Below are 20,536 nucleotides of genomic sequence, written 5' to 3'. Positions count from 1 at the left end.
ATTTTTCCTTTTCAAACTTCTACCGGCAATATTTTCGTACTTTTGTCTGTGTACTTGTCGATAGATAAAGGTCCCTTTCGTTGCTAGCTGATAAAACGGAAAATAAAGAACAATAACGAACACGTATTTCTCGTGCAATCTTAAACGTTTTGACTCGATGTAGTTTTGATGTTGATTGAAAACTATTGTGCCGTAATTAAACGAAACGCAATTAAACGAAATGTTCTTGATCGTAGTTGGATTTCTTATCTGACAAAGTATTTCCCAATTCGAAGAGTCGCTCGTTTATGCTCGCCAACTAACGCCCCTCGTTTTCTTCTTCCTGTGACTTGCAGACATACCGATCCCGTGCATGACTATGCCGAAGAACTTTCAAAGGAATTGCAACTACCCGATGATGCCTCTGATCAAGGACCTGGCGACCCTTTGGATGGCGAAGCGGGTCGAGTTTCCGTATCGGTGCGAGACGTGCGGCAAAGGGTATCAGCATCGCGCCACACTGGTCAGACACACCAGGCACGAGTGTGGCAAGGAGCCGCAATTCAAATGTCCCTATTGCGCCCACAGAACCAAACAGCGTGGCAATCTCTATCAACATATTCGAACCAATCATCCTGGCAAGAACGTGTTCTCGAGTAGCATCTAGGAGGCTTTCCTCTCTCCCTCCTTCCTCCATCTGTTTCTTGCACCCTCGTTTCTCGTTTCGTAAGCCTCGTACGCTTCGTACGCGTTTATATTTTCTCGTACGTTACCATTCCGTTCGGTGAACGCCAATGCATATAGGATAAAGAACGACGATCGCCCGTTCTCGCATAGAGTCGCGTGAATCGAATCTTGTAACGCGATAGAATAGAGAGCAGCTAGAGAGATGTTTCACATTGCGGAACCTTCGTTTGCAGATAGAATTACTCCTCTGCTATCGAGTGAAAATGAGACTTTACCCATCCTACGTACCATATTGTACGCCTAAGTGTCGTGATCCTGTATAAAGCCATGTGCCAAACGAATATAACGAAGAATAAAAAGCGACGTTTGTAAAATACTTGAACACGTTCTGTTCTAACAGCGATTTATCGCCACTGTCTTCTTCTTTTTAGTATTATTATCGACATACGAAAATACGCGGCCAGACGAGAATTCTTTCTAATAATAAAATACACCCGTTCTTTTTCCAGAGCCGTCCTGGTCCGGATACCGTTACCAAAGCAGAACTGTCGGCCATCACAAGCTGGTGCTATACTCCAATAACCCGAGCTTGAAGCTACCTCAGGAATCGAGCAGTTGCCTGGACAAGAAGCCAGGTTGCTTCAGGTGCCCAAACTGCAACAAAGGTTATCGTTGGCTGAGAAACATGAAGAATCACTTGAGAAAGGAGTGTGGCAAAGATCCAAAGGAATGTTGCCCGTATTGTCCGCACAGGACCAAGTATAAGGGCAGCTTACGAAAGCACATACTTCGAATACACTTTGGAGAACGATGAAATCACCGATTCGCCAACCACGATCGTCGTATTTATTCGCAATCGCTCCTGCAACCCGGCAAATTTGCATTTACCTGGCCAAAAAAATCTGCTGTATGAACAATAAATTGTTGGCAGATGGAGAAAGTGTTTCGTACGTTCGTTTCACGTGTATTCGATTCCAGTGTCTACGTTGATGAAACCGGGTGTGTCGCGACGTACTATCGTATCGCGTGGTGCTTTTGCAACGTGGATTTTCTACGTTGGAAAAGCTAGATTAGCGGACATCGAGGAAGAGGAGAAGAATGGAAAGTCGGTTGCGAACGGTCTTTGGGAAGCCCACGCCTTTGCCAATGCGCTGACTAAGATTTTTGTTTCAGGTAACATGATGCACACGTGCGAGTGGTGCGGTCGACCATTCTCTTGGCCCTCCAGCTTGAGACTGCATCAAAGAATGGCTTGCGGCAAGCCACCAAACTTCTGCTGCACTATCTGCGATTACAAGTCCAACTTTAAGGGAAATTTGAAGAGGCATTTACTTTGTAAACATCGGATACACATGCATTAGCGAATGGATTACTGTGCGACCGATCTGCTGGCCGATAATAAAGTGTACTTTTACTCCATGCGAAAACCTAACCCTTGACGCTAACATTCTCTCGACCGTTTTACAAATATTTTCAGGCAATGGCAGCCGAACGAAACGATCCAGGCCACGAAAACAGAACGTAAGTATATGCGCGTGCACGAGTACGAAAGTACAGGTGTGTTAGCATCGTCGTTTTTTAGCTGCTCGAAACCGGAAACATGCCCTTTTCGAGGAAATCCCGAAGCGACTATTCGTGCCGATCGCCGTCGAATAGAATCAGCTTCGCAGGTTTCTGCTCGAAGAGCGCGTACGATTATCGGCGACTAGACGGGACTGTCGTCGTATTCCGTTGTGTTCTATTAACCTGGCAAGGCATGCGCTTCGATGTCTAGAAGCTAGCCACTGCGATCCCCCCATCTTTTCTTTCTTTTCTTTCTTCTGGAACCTGCCCTCCTAAATAATCCTTTTCGGTTTGCGCCACGTCGCATCGCATCGCATCGTATCGCATCGCGTCACGCCGTTCGCTCGTCGTTCTTTAATAACCGAGATTTCTTTCCAGATGCTCCTTTATTCCCGATCGTGAGGCCGCGGCTGCACGTTTGTCCGCGTTGCGGACAAATGTACTCCTGGGCGTCGAATCTACGGAAACATCTGAAGATGGGCTGCGGAATGGTTACGTTTGAGACTCACTTCTCCTGCCAGTATTGCCCTTACAGATCGAGGATCGAGGCCTCGTTTCTCAAGCACCTGCTCTCGGTGCACAACATCAAGTAGACAGCTGTTTCGCTGAACGTCATTTATCGTCTACGACTCTTTTCGTTCAGCGATATTTGTACGAAGCCAAAGTCTTTGGATTTTGCGATGGAACTCGTTTTCCACGCGGGAAACCATGCTGTTCGGAACGATGTTTCTTTCGTACGGTTTCATTGGTGTTTGTAAATCCGTCACTACGCATACGTATTGGTTTGTCCTTGTCGAGTCGATATTTCAACACTCGAACGTTTGAACAACAATTTTCCTTTAACTCGTTGCATAACGTACACATTGTGGATCGGCCGAATTTTATGCGAAGCCAAAACATCTTCGAAATGTTATTGTCACCGACGATCAAATATTTGTAATCGTTAGAGAGTGTTGAAAGTTAGTGTCGTGTGTCGATTTGCGAAAAAGGATTATCCGTATATCGGTATGCAGTAGCGCGACTCACGAAATAACCGTAGCCGCTCTTTGATAAATCCAATCTAGTCTACAGGCTGTTTTTTTTCTTTTTTTTTCTTTTTCTTCCACTTTGTCGTTTCTTTCATTACCTATTTTTCTTTCTCTCTCTCTCTCTCTCTCTTTTTTCTACCTTCGTCGGTCGAATCTAGCGACATAGATTCGTCGGATCGTGCAATCTACAACTTTTCGTACGTATTGTCACGATTTTTACCATATCGAGAAAAGTAACGATAGCGCAGTAAATTCTAGCAACCGATTTCCTACCTATTTGATATCGAAGCGATCGTAGTATGGACAAGCATGCATTGGCAGCCGTCTTTTCCTATAAAAACCGTTCGAAACTTTGCGAGTATCGCGTTTCAAGTGGTAGAATTGTAATTACGACGTTGTACGCTCAATTTCCTCTCTCTGTGGCGTGTCTCGAACAAGAATTCACGGCTGCAACGATACGATGTTTGAACGTCGCGATTCCTTGTTCGAACGAACATGCTTCTACATCTCGAGAAATTAACTTTGACGCGTGTCGTACGAGAAATGCGCGGACGCGTTCGACGAATTCATCGTCTACGTAACATTTGCTCTGGAAGAGGGATGAAAGACGAAACACAGTACGATAATTTCTTTCTCTTTCTTATCCGTTTTTATTGAAATCCGAGTATTAAAGAGAGACAAAAGAGGGGGGAAGGTGAAGAACGAGAAGAAGAAAGAAGAGGAAGAAGGAGGAGGAGAAGGAGGAGGAGGAGGAGGAGGAGGAGGAGGAGGAGGAGCAGGAAGAAACCGTTCGCTCTCGTGTGTGACAAGCTACGATCGATCGAGATCGTGTCGACGTAACGGATTCAATTCCATATAAGTATTCACGCTAATCAAGTAGTGAACGTCAGTCACCTTTCATCTCATTCTTTGTGTAATCGTATGAACGCGGAAGATGAATCGTACTTGTTATCGATAGTTTAGAAGGAATAATGTACGCGAATCGTTCGTTTACGATGCATGAACATCTAGCCTATCTTATCCATTCGATTCGATAGATCCGTAAATCTATTAGATCGAGCAAGAATGCTGCGCAGTGATGGTTAAGTGTTCCTGTGTAACGATGTCCGGCAGTCGATTGCTTTTTAAATAAATACCTGTGTACAGATCCAACCATCTGAAAAAATTCTTCGAAGATTCGTCCCGTTTCGTTATCTTTCACTTGTTATTTTTCTTTTCTTCTTTTCTTTTCTTTTCGTTTTAACGACGATTCAACTTTGACGATCGTTGAAAAAATGCTGGTGCCACAATCCGACCGAAATCAACCGACGTCGATGATTTGCTCGCAGTCGATCAACACTGGACAAACGATCGTAGAATCCTCGTTTGCTTTTTACCGAGTAACCAGTTTCTAACGATGTTTACATGTGTTTAAGGGATGAACGTTGACCGGTCGTTGAAGTAGACTCGTTTGTAACGAAAGTGCAAACGCAAATACCAACGGAAATTTCTGTAACACGACTGTTGATATAATATGCTTCTTTGATATATCCCTGTGTAGATTCTCATGTTGCGGAACGTACGGTTTCTCGTGTAAACGCAGTCCCGTGTAAACGCGCGTGATATTTTGTTTCAGATTCCGTGGCCGCTTTCAAGATCAGAGAAGGAATTGGCGAACGCATGGAGTTACTCGACGTGACCGACGTTTACGTCGCAACTGCACGGATTAATCTTGAAAACGAGAGTGTCAAGGGATATACAGACGATTGCGTGATAACGGAAGAAACCTGCGAGGACGAAGACGACGATGAGATGGAAAGTATGGAATACGCGACAGGCGGTTTGAAAGAAGATAGGCAAGAGTATAAATACTCTTGCTTCAAATGCTTGAAAAGCTACAAGAGGAAGGGTCATTTGGTGGAACATCAAAAAATATTTTGCGGCAAGGACAAACAGCAGTGTTGTCCATATTGCAGTTTTCGTACATACAAGAAATCTAACTTGAAAAAGCACGTCAGTCGTATGCATTGCAACGACACCGACGCAGTCGTCTGAGTCGATCGTTCGAACGAAACACCGTCGGAAATCAAACGGAACGAAACGAAATTTTGCACGACGATTATGTTTTAGTTGTTCGATATCGATGTTAATAATAGACGACAAATAAAGTGAATTGAGGAGCAGATCTGCAAACTGATCGACGCAAAACGCTTTGTGTGTAAGCTTCTGTCATATTGTGATTTGTAAATGTCGTACTTGAACAGTAGAGGGAAAGAAAAGGAAAAGGAAGAGAGAAAATAAAGTTGATTCCGCTTGATATATTTATCCAATGTTTCCAGAGGAATTGTAATCTTAACCCTCTCATGTTTTTCATATTTGTCGCTTGGTCCCCTTATCCATTGACCGTCACTGTTTCCCCATTGAGCGAACGATTATTCGGCTACACTTAGATTTTCGTTAGACGATCGTCGACGGTGCAAAGGCGGTAGAACCTGTCAGTGTCGAACGCTGTCAATGACAAATTGAATATTGTGTTTCAGGTGAACTGGTCCTTTGGGAGGAGTATCAGGTATTCGAGCCTACTACGGTAACCGAAGCGAGCGAGTTACGATCGGAAAGGTGCTCTTACGAGGCTAATTATTTCGGGTCTGATCGCAAGCCTACCCGAATATGCAGGAACAAAAGCACGGATCCCCTCGGAGGCAGATACAAGTGCTCGAAATGTTCTAAATCGTATCGTTGGAAGCATCATTTGGTGGAACATGTAAAGGCGTCCTGCGGCCAGAAAAAGGCCGAGTGTTGCCCTTACTGTAGTTACAGAAGCAATCGAAAATGGAATCTCAAGTCTCACATGAAGAGAATACACGCGGATATATAGATGTTCGATTCGTTCGCGTGGTTCGTGGCTGTTTCACCATCTTTTCCTGTATACAATAAAACTAAGCTTATGGACGTTTTCTTTGTATCGGATCGTCTTGAAATCGCAATTTCCAACGTTTGTTTTCATCCTTGCCGCCGTAACAAGCACCGCCGATAGATCGAAATTTTACCAAAGGTACGTTACAGCCGATCGTGTTTTTCGGTATTGCGTTCTCCACGCGTCTTTCGATCGCTGCCATCGGTACGTTTATCACCGTTTTTCCTTCCTGCGTCTTCTCTTCTCCGATCCCTTCTATGGGAATCGAACGGCACAGGGACAAGCCAGATAATTCTCCGTAATCACGGTGGAACGCACTTTTGCGTTTCTGTTACAACTGCGATTAATTCGTGTTACAGGGCGAGGCTATTACAGTGACAGAGGGACGAGATCTTTCGGAGGAAGATACACGAAATGCAAGTTCGAACTCGAACGAATCAGATCAGCTGTCGAAGCAGTGGCCAGTGGGTTGTCTCTCAGGAAGGCAGCTGACATGTACTGCATATCCAAGTCTGTTCTTCATCGTTACAGTAAACTGGGAATTCCAGTTTTAATGCAGAAATACACGCGAAACGATTCGAAATCCTGGAATTACCATACGCCTTGCAGCGACTAATTTTTTCACAACTCGTTCTCACATTGATTTCCTATATATATATATATATACATATATATATATATATATATATATTAATTTATTTATTTGTACAAAAATAATAATAACAATAACAACACAACACTAATATAACAGATACAATGAAAAATATGTCTAATAGCAGTGAGTAACGTAATAAAGTATGACTGATTTATCACGTATCGATCATGTACCTGTAATTGACCTGCGTTGTAACTGTGGTAACTGAAAGTTAACCGTCTGCGTAAAATCCGATCGGTTTACGAAGGAATCGTGTCGTGGAACGCCAGAAGAAGAGAAACAGGGGAGAAAAAAGAGTTGGACCCAGTTACCATAGAGGTAACGTGATCGTATTGTTTCTTTTTAGGAAACGACTTGACAAAGACTGCATGAGACCCTGCCTCGTAGTCCCTCGCGGTACTTTAGCCTGTCGTGCCTCTGCCAACGAATTCTCGAAAGCCAGTGTATAGTTTTTCCAGCAAAACGATCAAAGAGGCACGTGGCTCAAAATAGTCGTAGCTATTTTGCGCTACGTATTTTCCCGGATGAATTCTCGAACAACGATCGAAACCGTTCGAACGAAACCGCTCGCTCGCGAAATCTACGGATACGAGCTTCGATACTTGCAACGAAGCTCGCTACGACATGAATGGCACGGCTGCCGTATGAATATCGCGAAAGTGCCATCCTCACGAACGAATTCCTCGGTATTTTCGTCGACCGTTTCTAATATCCGTCTCTTCTGTCTTTCGAATTTTTCAGAGTCGCGTTCTGTGGGCTACCTGAACTGCCAGAAAGTCACCTATCCGTGCAAGAACTGTGGCAAGGTATACAATTACTACTCCAGCCTGGCGAGGCATTTGAAGCACGAATGTGGCGTGGAACCCAAGTTCCACTGTCCCCTCTGTCCTTACAGAACGAAGCACAAGTCCAGCCTGAACACCCACTTGAACGGCAGGCATATGAAACTTTTGAGCGAATTCTACGCGATGCCGAATGGGAATAAGCTGTCATCCTCCATGGACGCTGGAAACTAATCTACTTCGTCAACGACTATTTTGCTTTCTACTCGAGACACGTCGATCGACATCTCTTCAAGACTACATCGACGACGGTCGATCTTTTCCCGGTCTGCGCGATAGTCCCCTTTCCCCTCGAAACTCGTGTCTTTTAACTTCGCTGGTGAACTGCAGTGATCAAACTGAGAACGAGTTTTGCGTTAAAAACCTTGCACGACCTTAAACGCGATTAGCGGCGAGACTTTTTTACTTTTCATAGTAGCTCTATTTTCATACCGTGTAACGACATGCGCACTATTACGCACTATTACGTATTTACAGTGTGTCGTTACTCGTAAGAATTTGTTCGTCGAGCGATTATGAGAAAGAAAAGAAGACGGTCGATTGAGTAGATCGCGTGCTCTTTGTGCGTCCATTTCTACAATGTACAGACAAATTCGTGCATCGGTGTAACGCGACGGAGGACATAATTTGATAAAATGTACGCGTACCTTTGAAACTCTACGGTTTATTCGCAACTTGCGGATGCAAGTTTGTGGATTTTGTGCAAACCGCGGAGAAAGTTGGCTGAGACGTCGATTGCCACGCGCAATGTATAAAATCTATATCGGTTTGTAAACGAAATTAGACAAGGATCAAGTAGGTTAACGGGCGCTGGTAAATCTTTTGTTGAGAAACGAACGATCGTTTACGTTTAATTCACTTACGCTTACTATACATATACGCGATCGACAATAAACGAACGAAATAAAGAAAATTCCACCGGTGTTATAGCTATGTACATTGCGTTCACGTTCTTTGAAAGTTCATCAACCCAATTAGACTGCAATTAGATATCGACTGTACCACTTACGCGCTCTACGTGCATACATAAATATTTCTTACCAATAAAAGAGAAAACTTAAAAATTCGGGTATTTCTTCGAAATTTCTTATTTTTCACCAAAGTCGATGTTCATCGTTAAAACAGGATGTTCCGTTCTTCGGTAAGGTGACGACGTTTCGTTCTTCCCGTTCTTATCGATCGACATACTCTCGAATCTGAATCGAAGGCATCTTTCCGTTGAAATTTCCATCAAATTTACGGATGAAAATCGAATCGTACGAAATTCCGGCGCGAGGTAACTCGACATGACAGATACCTAATTTCTCTTGGCGAATCTTTGAATTCGTTTCCCTTCTGCCTTCTCTTTTCTTCCTTTTTAACTTTGCAAAATTTCTCAGCTGTTTTCCCCCCTTTTCTCTTCCTCTTTCGCCCATTTGCCTCGTATCTCGGTTACCCAATGCACGATTCTCCTTTAATTTGACGATCGACGATTCCAGAGTGCAGTTTCGTGTCGCGGAAAGGCGAGCGAAGCGAAAAACGACGGCGAATCGGACGAGAAACCGTCAGGTTCAAAGATCCTCGAGACGTCGCTTCATGACCGAGCGTGGAAACCTGTGAAAATCAGAAGATACAAATGCCTATACCGACAACGTCGCAGCAAGTATAGGAGCAGTATATCGAAGCATATGATGCGTATTCGTTCGAGTCTCCTCTACTCGTGATCGAACGATGCGATGGTCGCGTTAGAAAAGACCTAGAAGAGTGTAACCCATACAAATACAAATATCAAGTTTACCGTACAAATATCGGCTCCGACAATAGCGATCGTTGTATCATTCGCCGCCACGGTCGTAGGTGAAATGTAATTTGAATTTTTCGAAAATATACTTCGCCTGACATACTTAACCTGATGGCTATTCGCAGTTGTTATGGATCGATTCGGGGATGCATCGTCGCAACGTTGCTCGATGCTCGCCGCTCGACACTCGAAAAATTGACTTCGAGGCTGTCGACGTGGCAGCACGACGTTCTCGTCCTCCTTTTTTTCTTTTTCTTTTTTTTTTTTTTTGTTGTCAAGGATCTGCGATCCAAAACTACGACGATTCGTCCAATCGTGTTCGATACCATCTGCATGTAACGAAAACGTATCCCGTTTGTCTTACATTTCGGACAAATTACAACGTTTAATTCTTTTCCTTAGCCCCTAGTCTCCTTTTCGTTTTGCTCGTAAGTACGGCTAGTGCGTACGCTTAGAGGCATATGTAACGTACGTACGTCATACTCGCGTTGATCGATGAAAGGACGTTCGTTCCATTCGCGCAAATAATCCGTCCAACGACGATCGAAGGAACGACGATCGCGATCTGTAACTTGGAATTTTAACCGAATGATTTCTTCCTGGTTGCAGATTACGCGAAAATGAGGTTCTACGTGAGTCGATTGCCCAAGGACCGAAGGAGGTCGCGCGGACAAGGGCGATTCGCCTGCGACAATTGCGATCGCCGTTATCACCAAATGAAGAACCTGCGCAGACACGTGATAAACGAATGCGGTAAACAACCAATGCATCAATGCACCTTCTGTCCCTATCGAGCTACCTACAGGTCGTATCTACAGGTGCACATGATGAAGCACGCCAGGTCTGGGTTTACGCCGCGAACAGCGAATATCAGGCAGCAGAGAAATCCCTGAACAACGACTAGCAGCGATTTCGCGATTACCCGTCGATCGATCAAACGTACGAATGGAACATCGCGTAAACAGCGCTGCATAATTCGCTGATAATTTCGTTAGAAACGAAAATGCTGGCGTATCTGTTCTTTCTTATATACATGCAGACACACGAGACAAGCAGTCACGCACGCACACAAATACAAACATATATGTGTATAATACATTCGATAATGTTCGAAAGCGATCGGTCCGTTCTCGATTCGTATGCTTCTCGATGTTGAGCGTGAATTAATAAAACGAGATGGAGAAAGAGGAAAGAATAAATAAACGGAGGAACGAGGAACAAACGACGAGGATACGAATTTTCACGCTACCGAACGTCGCAAGGTTTTCCGTTTAGCTGGACCAGCTTTGCGTGACTTTCGTCGTCGACCGTCGAGAGAAAAAGTGGCACGAATCAAATAAAAATCTGTCACGTTCTATACCAAAACGATTGTTGTCTGTATTTGGTGCGTTAATCATCCCCTCCGAGAGACGCTATCTCCTATTCACGTTCCTTGTTTTCTTGTTTGTCGGATCGTTCGAGCAACAAGCCGTTTCAGATCGTCCGACGACTTAAGTTGGCCAACTGTTTCGCTCGGGAACCATCGATTTCGACTAATCGATGAAATTTCGTGTCTGTTTCAGTGGAGTCCCAGTATCCTGCGATTTCGGTATTCAAGCATACCTGTGCCACCTGCGGCAAAACGTACAAGCATAAGCATCATCTGAAGAGGCATCACGATTTCGAATGCGGCATCGACCCAAAGTTCAAATGCGCTTTCTGCCCACATAGAACACGATACAAGGATAGCCTGATGAAGCACATACTGGCCAGACATCAGCATTTTCTCGATCAGAATCCTCGTTATAGATTGCAACAGGTGGACGCCCTTGCCGATGTCGAGGGTAACGTGCACATTCAGGGAACCATGTTCGCCTCCTATCACGAGTTTCCACAAAATTTATAAGATCGTTTGTGTAGCGCGCGGCCAAATTTTCCTTCGCGTTCAACCGTATTTTAAATACGTGTGGAATTTATCGTTTATTTACATCATTGTAGACACCACATTGCACGATATCCTGTAAATAAAGATCCTCTGTATTTTACATTTGCAGAAGTTTCTGTCTTTTGAACGGAGCAACATATACTACGACATATACTAGGAAATTGTATTTGCCGATCTGAGATCTCAGATCGATAACGATAAAACGTGTGCGGATCTACGATCGCACGCCGCTCTCCGCTTATGCGTATCAACGAGAATGCTAAAAGTCTTTTATTTCGTTTGTTCGTTTCCAGACACACAGAAATACAGCTCCTCCAATTGGACGGTACTGGCGTTGCCGACATTGACACCGGTTAATACCGCCCTGTACACCAGGCACCTGCGGTCCATGACATTTAAGGGCGATCAGGACAAGATGCGCCGATATGGCCCGAGGAAATACCTGTGCACCGATTGCAATCGAAAGTTTGCGTTGATGGCCTCGTTGAAACGTCACAGAACCTTCGAGTGTAACAAACGAACGGCAATGAGCGAAAAGATCGTTAGGGAGAGATTGAACGAACAGGAGAGAAGAAGGAAGAAAAAGCACACTTGCCCCAACTGCAATCGTAGCTACAAGTTGTTCACGTCGCTCTGGAGGCATCAAAACTACGAGTGCGGTGTCGAACCCAAGTTTAGTTGTCCCATTTGCAAGAATAGATTTTCTCAAAAGGCCAACCTCGAACGACACGTTAGAACGAAGCATTGAACGTCGTCGTCGAACCTCGTTTCCTTTTCTTTTGTCGATAGATGAACGCTCGTACGAAAAACTCTACTTTTCAAATAGGTGACCAACTATCAAAGAAATATAGCGAAAAGCGTATCGCGAATATCGCGAACGCTTCGTATCCGTCAGTTTTCTTATTTAACATTAAAATTACAAATTCAAATTCGCGGTACGAAAAACGTAGCAATTTCGATTAATTCCGCAAATTTACCTGCGCCGTTGAATCGCCTGTTTTCCGATTAGGGCCTGTATAAGTAAAATGTACTAGAAGCATACACGATCCTCTCACGAGAACCGATTCGTTGTTGATTAAGCCGTAGCTTCGTTAAAAGGTGTGCAACGCGTCCAAAGATAAAGTGTAATTATACGAATGGAATAAACGTGTACGATTTCTGAGTCGATGCGTTCCTCTACATTCAACGAAAACCAGTTTCTTTTATTAATGTTTATCGAACTGCTGCCGTCCAATCGACATTTCTCGATCGGTGTACACCGATTTTTCCTTACGATAACACGAGAGCCTTTCTTCGAAGGGAGTTTCTAAATGTGACAGTGAAATCATTCTTCTGTTTTGGTGTCCAATCCACGTAAATTGTGTACTCCGCGAAATATCGATTATTTCTCTCTAATAGGATCTCCCGTTTATTTCTAGGATTCAGACGGAGACTCGTGTTCCAGAGTAACGTCACACGCACGAGGTCCGTAAACGCGGCAGAGGCGCCTGTCAATTGTCCACGATGCGGAAGAACGTATAAGATGAAGAGAAATTTAACCACACACATGAAATTCGAATGCGGCGGACAGAGAAACTTCACGTGTCACGTTTGTCCGGCGAGGTACACGCAGAATATCGGGCTGCGTCGACACCTTTTGCAAAGACACAACATCTATCTTCCGCCAAAGTTTTCCGTTCCTAAACGAATATTTGCTCAGTGATAGAAATGAAATCGAATAGGCGCGAATCGATCGTTGTCGAATAATATAACTAACGCGATTCTTTGCACGTCTATTCGTCGTTTCTAGAGGTTTCAACGAATGTCCGCGGGGGTATATATACAAAATTATAACGATAAGACGAGGTAAACAACCAAAGACAGATATACTGTAAGGTCCTTATTATACGAACGATATTAAAATAAACGTTGCGCACGAGACAGCTTGATTTTCTTTAATCGTCCAAGTAAGAGAGCCGTTTCTGGCGAGAGCAGCGACCGAGAGACAGGAGACTGCTAGCTACTTTGTAGAGAGAGAGAGAGAGAGAGAGGGCACCTTACGTTGACTGTTTTTTTTAAAAGTTCAAGGACTTCAAAAGCACCCCGATAGATCCTACTTGACGCTTTCTTTTCATTATTTTACAGAGACGCAAATCACCGCTTGGGGATCCAGAAACGGATGCTTGAGGAACGTGGAAGCGTTCACCTGTCACCAATGCGGCAGGTCGTATCAAATGAGGCACAATCTGGTGAAACATTTGAGATTCGAATGCGGTGGGCAGAAGCATTTTGCCTGTAACCTATGCCCGGCGAGATACACGCAGAATGGAAAGCTAAGACAACATATGCTAAACGCGCACAACATCTTTGTCCCGCCGCGCAAGACGTGGATGAGATCCGCGTACGGTTAAATGCCGTATATTTCTCAACGTCTTCGTTCGTTACCGTTACTTTCATAGTAAGATACCTTTTTGATACAAGCAACGCGATTCTTGTCAAGAATCTTAGTTCATGTAACGTTTGTCTGATTAAACGGCAAAAGAAAAACAATAAATCGGTTGAAGACAAGCGAACGTTCGCGAGAAGCTTTGTCTTTATCTACCATTGCTTCCCACGTATCGTGCACATTCGTCAACGGCGTCACTCGTTCACGTGATTCGGCAACCACAGCCACGCCGCATTCTTTCGTTCGGATTCGAAGCAAAATTTGTTCGCGCGATCGAATTCGTCGGACTTTGTGGGCCATGTAATAAAGTTCGAGCGTTTTCATAAAATTTCGAACGTTTTCTTTTTTTCAGGTCTCCACAATTAGGTCATTGTCACTGATACTTCATCGATTGGAAGATATCGTTTGCCGGTCATCAGTGAAGAACGCAGATCTTCGTTTCACTTCCCGAAGAAGAACTACTTTCAAGCTGCACAAATAAAACAGACGATAAACACGATCCACGAAGATTCACTCGAAGACGCGTTTCGCGCTCTCCTAACGTTTTCAGTGGCTCTCTCCATGTAGAATTAAATAAACGATTATCCACCAGTCGTGTTCGTTTGGTCGTTGATTCATTTGACACGTAGGAAAAGTGAAAACCGTAATCGTAACTATTCGTTTGAACTTAAAGGCACGCGCGTCCCAACTAAAAAACCGTTTTACAATAACCGTTTCCCGGTTTCTGTATAGTTCACATTTCACGGACACAACGCGCCAACGAAAATTAATGCCAGTTTCACGATACAGATTTCTCTTGGTCTTCGAAGAACAGATGTAAACGATCGAATCGCGGTTGGCAAACTTTTTCCTCACCCTTTCTCTCCGTCTGTCTATCTTTTGACAGAGACTGGCAATTAATTTGGACGTTTCGTTGTAGTAATCGACGAACAAATGCTCCGCTTCTATCGATGGCTGGGAATTCACTCGAAGACGGAGCACTCGTGACACGTTTACTGGTCGATTAGAAACTTCCATCCATGTCAGAAAATCGATAGCTTCTCGATATACGAATTGTCCGGTTGCCCGCCTGTTCGATGAAACTTTCTGACGGTAGTATTTTTCTTTGCATTTGACAGATTTCGTGAGGTCTCCGTTCATCTGTCAGCAATGCGGTCGAGCATACACGATGCTGTGCAACTTGAGGAGGCACATGAAATGGGAATGCGGAGGAAAACGGCAGTTTCCCTGTTACTACTGCAGCTACAGTTTCACTCAGAAGACGAGCCTGCAACGACACGTGACCGCGATTCATAAGATCGACGTTGTCAAGGAGGCGAAACCTAAAAATTACATTATTCAAACCCTCGAACAGAGCACGTCGAAATTCAATCGCTAAATTGTACTTGCACGCTATCATGCAGTTCACTTTCAATGTCGCGAACCGCTAAATATTCGCGACGCAACAATCTGTACATGCTATAATACTAAAGATTCATTGTTTTCTGTTGTAGAGCAGCTACAACATTCGATTCTAGTTTTAAATGGCAGTCAATCTTACAATTTACGGGAGTGCCGTTCAAATCACTTAGAAAATTCTCGTCTCTTCCTTTCCATAGCAACAATCCCGCGTATCCACAAGATCCACCTCCATTCGAATCCTTCGGAACGTAGGTTGTTCCTTGTGTTTGCCTTTGCCCACGTTCCAAGAACGTCCGTTTCCTTCCATATCCTTTTGTTATAACTGCTAGAATTTTTTCGCGACAGCGGCATCAACGAGCAGGGAGTGAGAAACATTGTCCTTGGGAGGATCGATGGATCGATGAATCGATTCTTCCAAGTTAGCAATGAAACTCTGGTCCCCGATGGTGCTACGTTGATTGTTCCGATATTTCTGTTTCGCGATTAACACAACTTTACTCTTTATGTTCCTCTAGGTCTTGCGAAGCTAATCCATCCGTCGATTGTTCGCGTTCAACCATTCGGTTTCAGTCAGTCAGACAGAGGAAGAGAGAGAGAGAGAGAGAGAGGGAGAGAGAGAGAATGAGAGTGAGAGAGTGAGCGAGTGAATTTGTTCGTCGATAGCAAAGTCGTCCTGCATTCGGAAGATGCCTTAATCCGTCAGTGAAGAAACCGTATTCACGCGAAGAAGATGGCATTATCGTGAATCTGGCTCAACATTACGATCGAAGATTGGCTCAAAGACCGACCTGGTGACGTTACATCATCGAAGAGACAACCATGACAAGTGACCACCGAACTGCATCCTCGAATTCGAAGATATTGCGCTAAGGATTATCGAAATACGCATAAACGCCTGCAAATTGCACCGTGTTTGATGGTTCGAGTCTCTTAACAGATTTTGGCTGAACGCATTTAACGTAGTCGGTGTTGTTTGTTTTTAATGGTATATTATCAAAGTCCGTTTTAACTTGTCTCCTAGAACGTCGATAATAGTTTGATGTGACATCAAGTGTCTAACAGAGATAATAAATATAATAATACAATTTTCCGACAATTTTCAAGCATTTTTCGTAACAACCGCTCGTCTCCCACTCGAAGATTGAACGTGTAAACCACACGTGCACGTACACAATAATTTAAAAAGAAAAAGTTCCCGTTTGCAAACTTAGCGTTCGCCTTCTATGTTTGTAGAATACCCTCGAGTTTATATTCTCCGATAATTTATTTTCTTTATGTAACACGGAAGAAATAGAAATCGATCACAATATGTTCTTGCTCGTCCTAATCGATGCCGACACCTATCGAGGATATTCGTCCTGCGTCTCATTTCGATGTACAAGTATGTATACAATAATTATTACCGATCAATCTCGTCTTGAAGATCTTTAATTGACCGTTCGATCGTTACCGTTTCTCACCGTTGTTTGAAATGTACGTGCGAAAAGAATAAGCAAAATCGTTACTGGTCTCTTCTTTGTCTCTTCTTCCCTTCTCGTAGTTGCAGTGAAAGTGGGAGTGAGAGCGCGAGTGAAAGCAAGAGCGAGGGTGAAAATGAGAATAAGAAAGTCAAGGAAGAAACGTCATTCCCTAATTAATCTTCTTTTATTTTCCATAACACCTTTCATATCTGTAATTTTTGTATTCGGGACACGTACCTCTCTAATCGCGAAGAATGCTTAAACTTGTTTTCTTTCGGTACATTATTCTCTCACTGTCGACTACTCTTCGGTTCGATAAACTTTCTTCTCTCCTTCAAATTTTCACGTTTCCTCTCGCCTTAACGTGTGAAATTTATTTGTTTTTTTTTTGTCAGAAGTACTGGGTGACGAAATGTACCTAAAGTGTCCGGCGCCGGTCGATGTCCACAACGATGCCGCCGATCCATTAAGCCTGAATTCGAAGGATATCTTCGAGGAGATTGGATACCGGGCTTCTCAACATTGGGTACCAGAAACGGACAAGCCTTACATATGCTCGAACTGCGGCAAAGGATACACTCACATATTCACCCTTAATCGTCATCGTAGGACAGTTTGCGGTAAAAGAAGGAATAACGGGGGCAAATGGAAGTGTACGCGTTGCAAAAGATCCTACGCCACCAAAGGGAATCTCGATCGTCACATCCAATACGCGTGCGGCGTGAAAAGGAAATTTTGCTGTTTCGTTTGCCACAGCATGTTCACACAACGTTGCAGTCTGATCAGACATTTAAAAACCTTCCACGACAGTAACAACGATGATTAATTTCCCTAAGAGTGTCAACCGATGAACATGTGCCGTGCGGAAGCAAAAAAAGTCCGAAGATTCGGGAGTATGAAGACACCCGTTTCAGAAACAAGCATTAAATTATCGATTACGTTTAGGAGTATCAAATAGTCGGTAGATCATCGTTTTCTGACAGAATATTTTGCCAACTGATTTTTTCAGATCGATGATCAGGTTCCTGAATGTGATATTTTCACGTCAAGGCAACCCTAAGAAATCGCCTAAGAAAACATAAAACGTTTCTATCGGAAAGAAACTTTTCTTTTTTTCTTTTTTTTCTTTTTTTTTTTTTTTTGTCCAAGAAGAATGTTCTCTAAGAACTTGCTGGTTTTCAAGATCGCTTACGAATTACGATTTTTCATTGTGTTACGTAATTTAGTCTATAAAGTAGAATTTAAGTGAAAACAACATGTAGTCGTTGCTGTGATTTCAGTATTTGAAATTGTTCTGTGCACGTACATAAAAGAAAGAGAGAAACTCAGAAAATCTTCGTAGAAACTGTTCAACACGTCGCATGTCCGTTGTTTATGAATATAAGTATCTGTCCACGGCTTAAATAGTATACATTCTTTTGATAAACTATCGACTATTAAAAAAAAAAATATATATATATATACATATACATGTATAATATATAAATGAGACGCAAAAAAAGATTTTTTCTAAAGGTTTGAGATCATAAGCATGCTATTATCACGATGTTCGCGATGGTTATGTACCTTTTCTTTGACAAATGTTTTATAGTTAGATCAATGATGTATCAAGGTACAAAACAGTGATACGCTTCGTTGTAATTTGGAAATGTTTTACGGGTACGAAAGCACAGCTTGACACGAACACGAAGTCTTCTCGTCATTGATTTTGATTTTCTTATAGTTATCAGTGTGTCATATGTAGCCTCGTTCAAAAGATTATCGAACTACCGGTTCGGTATTCGTACACTTGAGCTAGGGGAACGCCATGTATTCATTCTACGTACTTTGGTTCGTCAAGTGATACACGGACGAATATTGTGTATCTTTCTAAAGTGTAACTTTGGATTAGATACACTTTGATGGTGTTGAATTATTTTATTCTTTTTTACTATGATTATTACTTTTATTATTATTATTATTGTTATTATTACTATTATCACTATTACTTCTATTATTGCTATAATTACTGCTACTGGTACTATTACTACGAATATTGCTTACAACACGATTATTATCATTATTATTATTATTATATTATCATATTATTATGTTAATATTAAATTTTTAAGACTGTGCTTCAAAAAAAAGTTAGGGTATATATTCGAAATATATATTGAGGGAATTTTATAACGATATATAGCAGAATTGGAAGTTGAAACAGGAAATGGTGGTTTACACTAGGTTGTATCGTCATTGTCAAATTGTGTTAAATTAAAGCAGCTAAAAATTGTTAATTATTTCCGTTAACTCGTGTTTGGTAATGATTGGGCTGTGAGAATTGTTTGTCCCACGTTTGCTATTATTTTTCTCAGTAATGACGTTAAAGACGAGTAATAGTAAGTGGCAAAACGCTCATGTATCTAAATTGATGTATCCAATGAGGTCCAAGTCTGCATCGACTTTTACTTTATCTCGACACCATGATATCGACAAACACAATCCGAAAAAGAAAAATTTGTTGTTGTATAAGGCGTTGCATGAGAATAATAAATATACACGGTTTACATATCTCGTATGACGCTTTCCTTTCACACTGGCGCATCAAAGTGTAACGCTCCTTTACGAGAAATTCGGAACACATGCTTCTAAACGTCTTTTCCTGTAATCATCGAGCAGTACAAAGAAAGGGAAAAGGAAGGAAATAAGAGAAAGGAATTATGTGAAATCATTGCCGGGTACTTTTTCATTCGCGTCTTTCTTCATTCCACTTATTTACAATATACAATTTGAAAATCCGCATCTGTGTCGTCCCTGACATCGAAAGATGTCGATGTCGCATACCTTCTGACGACCCTCGTTTTCTTTTTCTTTTCCTTTCTTTCTTTTCAAGCGAAAGGTCACTTCACTGATGCAACTTTCCGATGCTGTTTCAGCCAAAGGTCCGTTTTTTTGCGATCAGCTGCCACTCGATATTTGGAAGCGTTGCAAGGACGAACTTCTCTGTTTGAAGTGTGCAAAGAAGTACAGCGACTGGAGGAGTTTGCGGAAACATATGAATTTTTTCTGCCAAATGGAACCACTTTATCCTTGCCCTTATTGCACGCACAGAGCTAGAATACCCACTCTACTTAAGTACCATGTGCTGCGCGAACACACAGCTTGCGAGTCAATGCAGGAGATCTATTAGCGTTCCACGATGTCCCTGTTACTTTTTGTTACGAATTCGAGATCGGTGTGTATCTCCTTTGTGAGAGAAAATTCAAACGATGTGATTTGAAATCGAACGAATTTTATGAATAAATTGTTGTTGTTGTTGTTGTTGACGCTGTCATGATCTGTAATAAACGTATCGTTTATGAACATTTTCGTACTTTCACGTAATGGTTAGTACGGACTCGATGTCCTCCCTTAGCGAATGCGATTAGTTATCGTCACGTTTCACTGGTATTCGGCGTCCACCGTTCGCCATCCATTTCCTTTTCTCTGCCATTCGGTGAATTTGAAATCGGTGAGACGCCGTGCATAGATCGAAGCTTACGTGATCGTATCGCATTTTTTTTCAGACGGTCGCGCTCTCATTTCGAAGCGTTGCAACCACTTCGATGTTGATTGGATTTGATGAGAAAACGAGGAAGGGGCATCATTTCTAACCCGAACGCTTTTGGTTTTTAGGGGGTGGCTTGTCGGGCCAACAGTTGGACGACTCGCTGACGCCGGACCAGTCCGGCAAACCTGTCTTTGTCTGTCCGAAATGCGGCAAAGGTTACACCTGGAAGGCAAGCCTTCAGCGTCACTTGAGCACTGGTTGCGGATTACCACCGATGTTCTGCTGCAAATTGTGCGACTACAGAACCAGCAGGAAGGACATACTCTTCAGGCACATGAGACACGTGCATTCGCGACTTCCGGCTTAG

The 20,536-nt window shown here is 42.9% G+C and overlaps 3 protein-coding genes across 4 annotated transcripts; all 3 read left to right on the top strand.

Annotated features, from left to right (window-relative positions):
• Nucleotides 1–358: 358 nt before the first annotated feature.
• Nucleotides 359–7,824, top strand: LOC126865790 (zinc finger protein 11-like). Its single transcript, XM_050618689.1, has 7 exons — nucleotides 359–635; nucleotides 1,176–1,433; nucleotides 1,840–2,001; nucleotides 4,873–5,256; nucleotides 5,777–6,000; nucleotides 6,513–6,663; nucleotides 7,550–7,824. Exons 1-7 carry the CDS (start codon nucleotides 359–361, stop codon nucleotides 7,822–7,824), a joined length of 1,731 nt encoding a protein of 576 aa, XP_050474646.1.
• LOC126866208 (zinc finger protein 629-like) lies at nucleotides 5,922–14,426 on the top strand. 2 transcript variants are annotated; one of them, XR_007689810.1, is made up of 5 exons: nucleotides 5,922–10,183; nucleotides 10,993–11,253; nucleotides 11,648–12,956; nucleotides 13,479–13,791; nucleotides 14,132–14,426. XR_007689810.1 is itself a non-coding variant. In XM_050619536.1 (3 exons), the coding sequence occupies exons 1-3, from the start codon at nucleotides 10,051–10,053 to the stop codon at nucleotides 12,100–12,102; spliced, it is 849 nt and encodes a 282-aa protein (XP_050475493.1). In that variant the 5' UTR covers nucleotides 5,922–10,050; the 3' UTR covers nucleotides 12,103–13,420. The 2 variants fall into 2 exon arrangements, 1 of the variants encoding a protein (XP_050475493.1); XM_050619536.1 differs by lacking the exons at nucleotides 13,479–13,791; nucleotides 14,132–14,426 and having other exon boundaries at nucleotides 11,648–13,420.
• Nucleotides 14,427–17,052: 2,626 nt separating this feature from the next.
• Nucleotides 17,053–20,536, top strand: LOC126865789 (zinc finger protein 615-like). The gene is made up of 2 exons (XM_050618688.1): nucleotides 17,053–17,260; nucleotides 20,295–20,536. Exons 1-2 carry the CDS (start codon nucleotides 17,053–17,055, stop codon nucleotides 20,534–20,536), a joined length of 450 nt encoding a protein of 149 aa, XP_050474645.1.

The sequence above is a fragment of the Bombus huntii genome, chromosome 5, assembly GCF_024542735.1.
Source record: "Bombus huntii isolate Logan2020A chromosome 5, iyBomHunt1.1, whole genome shotgun sequence".
NCBI classification, from domain to species: Eukaryota; Metazoa; Arthropoda; class Insecta; order Hymenoptera; family Apidae; genus Bombus; species Bombus huntii.
The sequence above is the reverse complement of the archived record's forward strand: the minus strand, read 5'-3'. Positions and strand labels throughout refer to the sequence as shown.

What these genes read in the sequence shown, in the direction of transcription:
- LOC126866208 (XM_050619536.1), top strand. Translation starts at nt 10,051, where the DNA reads ATGAGGTTCTACGTGAGTCGATTGCCCAAGGACCGAAGGAGGTCGCGC. An exon ending in ACACGTGATAAACGAATGCG is followed by an intron (nt 10,184 to 10,992) that starts GTAAACAACCAA and finishes TGTCTGTTTCAG; the next exon opens with TGGAGTCCCAGTATCCTGCG. An exon ending in CGCCCTTGCCGATGTCGAGG is followed by an intron (nt 11,254 to 11,647) that starts GTAACGTGCACA and finishes GTTCGTTTCCAG; the next exon opens with ACACACAGAAATACAGCTCC.
- LOC126865790 (XM_050618689.1), top strand. Translation starts at nt 359, where the DNA reads ATGCCGAAGAACTTTCAAAGGAATTGCAACTACCCGATGATGCCTCTG. An exon ending in TGGCAAGAACGTGTTCTCGA is followed by an intron (nt 636 to 1,175) that starts GTAGCATCTAGG and finishes TTCTTTTTCCAG; the next exon opens with AGCCGTCCTGGTCCGGATAC. An exon ending in AGCATCATTTGGTGGAACAT is followed by an intron (nt 6,001 to 6,512) that starts GTAAAGGCGTCC and finishes TTCGTGTTACAG; the next exon opens with GGCGAGGCTATTACAGTGAC.
- LOC126865789 (XM_050618688.1), top strand. Translation starts at nt 17,053, where the DNA reads ATGTACCTAAAGTGTCCGGCGCCGGTCGATGTCCACAACGATGCCGCC. An exon ending in TCATCGTAGGACAGTTTGCG is followed by an intron (nt 17,261 to 20,294) that starts GTAAAAGAAGGA and finishes TTTGGTTTTTAG; the next exon opens with GGGGTGGCTTGTCGGGCCAA.